General features: G+C 32.7%; 1 protein-coding gene across 1 annotated transcript; it reads right to left on the bottom strand.

Moving 5' to 3' along the window:
• Positions 1–238: 238 nt before the first annotated feature.
• LOC108462433 (transcription factor MYB106-like) lies at positions 239–2,004 on the bottom strand. The gene is made up of 3 exons (XM_017762380.2): positions 1,737–2,004; positions 1,466–1,595; positions 239–916 (listed from the first exon to the last, which is right to left on the bottom strand). The coding sequence occupies exons 1-3, from the start codon at positions 1,861–1,863 to the stop codon at positions 265–267; spliced, it is 909 nt and encodes a 302-aa protein (XP_017617869.2). The 5' UTR covers positions 1,864–2,004; the 3' UTR covers positions 239–264.
• Positions 2,005–3,173: the final 1,169 nt, after the last annotated feature.

Below are 3,173 nucleotides of genomic sequence, written 5' to 3'. Positions count from 1 at the left end.
TTTGATATCTTGTTAAGAGTTAATCCAATTTTAAATTTTGAATTCGATAATTAGATAATTTTGATATTTATAATTGTTTTTATGTTTACTTTAGTACTTAAACTTAATAATTAGGTTTATTTTGATCTTTGAACTTAAAAATATAAAAATTTAAAGATGTCAAGAGTATCATATCATCAAATCTTGACAAAATTCAAGTTTAGAGAAAAAAATTAATTACCAAATTTAAATACCAAAATGTAAAAAAATACGAAAATGAATTTTTTAAATGGTTATAGACTCCTCGTTGTCAATTTGGTAATCAAAATCATGCACCAAGAAATCTGGAAAGCTTTCTACGACGTCGTTTTCAGCTATGGGAGCAGCCCAAAGATGCGTCGTATCATGCAAAGACATGTAATTATCAAACCTTTCATTCAATTCTGGTACCTGGCACTTTGATCTATCGTTGCCTACCATTAACTCGTCTTCAACATTACCTCCAAGAGGTATAATTGAATCAAGCTCGTAATTTCCGGAGCTCTGGTCTGGTCCGAATATGATGCGGTTTGAGTTGTTAGTAGAGGTGGCGAACATACCAGCCACTACGCTTTGCCATGCTTTAACAACGTCAAGACACTGGGATTTTGAGCCTTTGTTACAACTTTTCTGATATGGGGAAGGTCTTGAAGAAGATGAGGGTAGTTTTTTTGAGTCTTTGACGAGCCTGGCTTCTGCTTCGAGCCTAGCACTCTCCCATTGAGCCATGTGGTTCACTGTGGTTCGACCGGTGGGGTTGACGACATGGTTCGATTTGGGCTTGTGTGTGGTGGGATCGATCCCCATCTTGGTAAACCGTTTCTTAATATGTGTGTTCCAGTAGTTTTTAATCTCGTTGTCGGTTCGATTCGGTAAGTGAGCTGCAATGGTTGACCACCTTCACAGGAAAGGTACGTTGAATTTTGTAAATAATCTGAAATTGGAAATAATTGCATGCATGCAACAGCAAATTTCCCTATGCTTAAATTTACAGTCCAGTACCAGTAGTAAATAGTGTAAACTATACACGAATGGCTTGAAGCTGAAATACCCAAATATAATATAAACTATAATGTACTTGATTTAGAGATGCACATAAATTTCAACTTAACTCGATTTAATAATAATTGAAACTAATAAAAAATTAGTTCAAAAAATTTAAAATGATTGGGCAAGTCTCAAGGATAGATTTCTTTTTGAACAATAAAGATAGATGTTCCAACATCCATGGAAATATATAAGAGTTTTCAAAATTACACCTTCACAGTAGAGTGGAATAGAATATAACAACTGTGGGTCTATCTTGTTTCACTCCATTGTTATTCTTTGAAATCCTTAAAACCCAGATTTGATTGATTCCACCATACTGTTGAATTTGTTTTAATTAAAGGGTATTTACAAGATTTGATGGTTTAGGGAGAGAAGTGGAGAAGTGGCATCTTAAGACCTGTTTCCAAGAAAAGCATGGAGTTGGATGATGGTTTGTTCTTCTTGTAAACTGAACTTTCCCCTCTTGAGATCAGGTCTGAGGTAATTGATCCACCTCAGTCTGCAGCTCTTTCCACATCTTTGAAGCCCTTATTTATTTATTTATTATTATTATTTGAGATAAAAAGAAGAAGCATTTTGGTCAGTTATAAAGTAGACCAGCAAAACGTATAGAAAGAATGCGTATTTGCAGAATACTAAAATGGAAAAAAAAGATGATGGATAGTCACCAGCTTTTTCAGGCAAGGTACGCCAATTCCCCAGCCCATGTTCTTCAAAATAAGCTAAGAGCTTCTGGTCTTCATCTGGAGTCCATGGCCCTTTCTTCAACCCCATCTTCTCCCGGCAATCAGCCATTCCTAATATTAATATTTGTATTTTGCCAAAGGGAATATAGAAGAAGAATCTGTGATTGTTAAGTGGTGGAAATTGATTCTCCAATTTATAGAATTTAGATTCCAAGGGAGCATACAGCTAGCTTAGAGACGTGTAACCAAGGGACAGGTAGAAGGGTTGGCCCCGGTTGTTTATTTATTTTTATTTAATTTCAAAGTTTTCTTTAAAATAATTGTTTAATTCAAAAATGATAGAAAGAAAAATCTACTTTGACATCTAAAAATTAGAATTTAGTTAAATTTCAAAGCCGCCAGAAGTAAAAAATATAATGAAGTTAAGTTTACTTGAACTCAAATTTAAAATAATTGGATCCAAATACCTAAACTCAAAATCACTTGTAACATGTTTAAAACCTGAATGCTTTTATCTGTGTCCAGTATAAATTTTACACTTCATCCCAACATTAATGACATTGACAACGATAGATCAAAAGGCTCGAGAGGACTGTCCTAAATTGAATAATCAACTATCTCCTTAACTGGTGTATAACATAGGGTAAGATACCAAATATTCAACATTTTATTCTTTGATATCTTAATTCACAGCGAAAATAATATAGCGATGTAAATCATTGTCAACTATTCAGACTTCGTAAAAAAAAACTAAAAAGTTGATTATTTAAGTAATCTTTTTTAATCTAGATAAATATATAAAATGAAATTAAAACTAAACTCAAGCTCATAATTTTGTTAGAGATAGAGGATAGGAATTGTTTAGAACTCCAAGATTTAAACATTATTATTATTATTATTATTATTATCTCTATTTAAAATTACTTTAATGTTGTTAGTAAAGGTAAAAGTACTATAGAGGTCTTTATACCCTTTGTAACGCTCTGAATAATTTATTTCTAATTCTGTAAATATCTAACACAAATGTGTATTTATTTCAGTGATTAAATATTTTAGGAGTGTGTGTGAGGTCTTGGGTTCAAGCCTCACATTTGTCAAATTTTATTATTTTTCTAATTCAAGCCTTACCCTTGTTGAGTGAGCTTATATTAAATTGTCTGTTAGTCCATATCAGAATGAGCCTATTGATTTGAGTGGTAAGGAGTTAGTGTGTTGAAAATTTTGTGTTTTGAGTCATTGTGTGAATGTCGTTAATATTTTTTTTTTTTTGCTTCGGTGATGGTTAGAAGTTCAGTGGTAGTGGGATTCTGAGTTATTGGGTGATTATGGATGTGGATGTAGTGAGATTTGGGTAAAATTTGTTTTCCCAAAAATCTCTCCCTTCTTGGAAAAAAACTGACGTTTCCTTTTTTTCCTCCT

The sequence above is a fragment of the Gossypium arboreum genome, chromosome 13 (assembly GCF_025698485.1).
Source record: "Gossypium arboreum isolate Shixiya-1 chromosome 13, ASM2569848v2, whole genome shotgun sequence".
In the NCBI taxonomy this organism is placed as follows: domain Eukaryota; kingdom Viridiplantae; phylum Streptophyta; class Magnoliopsida; order Malvales; family Malvaceae; genus Gossypium; species Gossypium arboreum.
The sequence above is the reverse complement of the archived record's forward strand: the minus strand, read 5'-3'. Positions and strand labels throughout refer to the sequence as shown.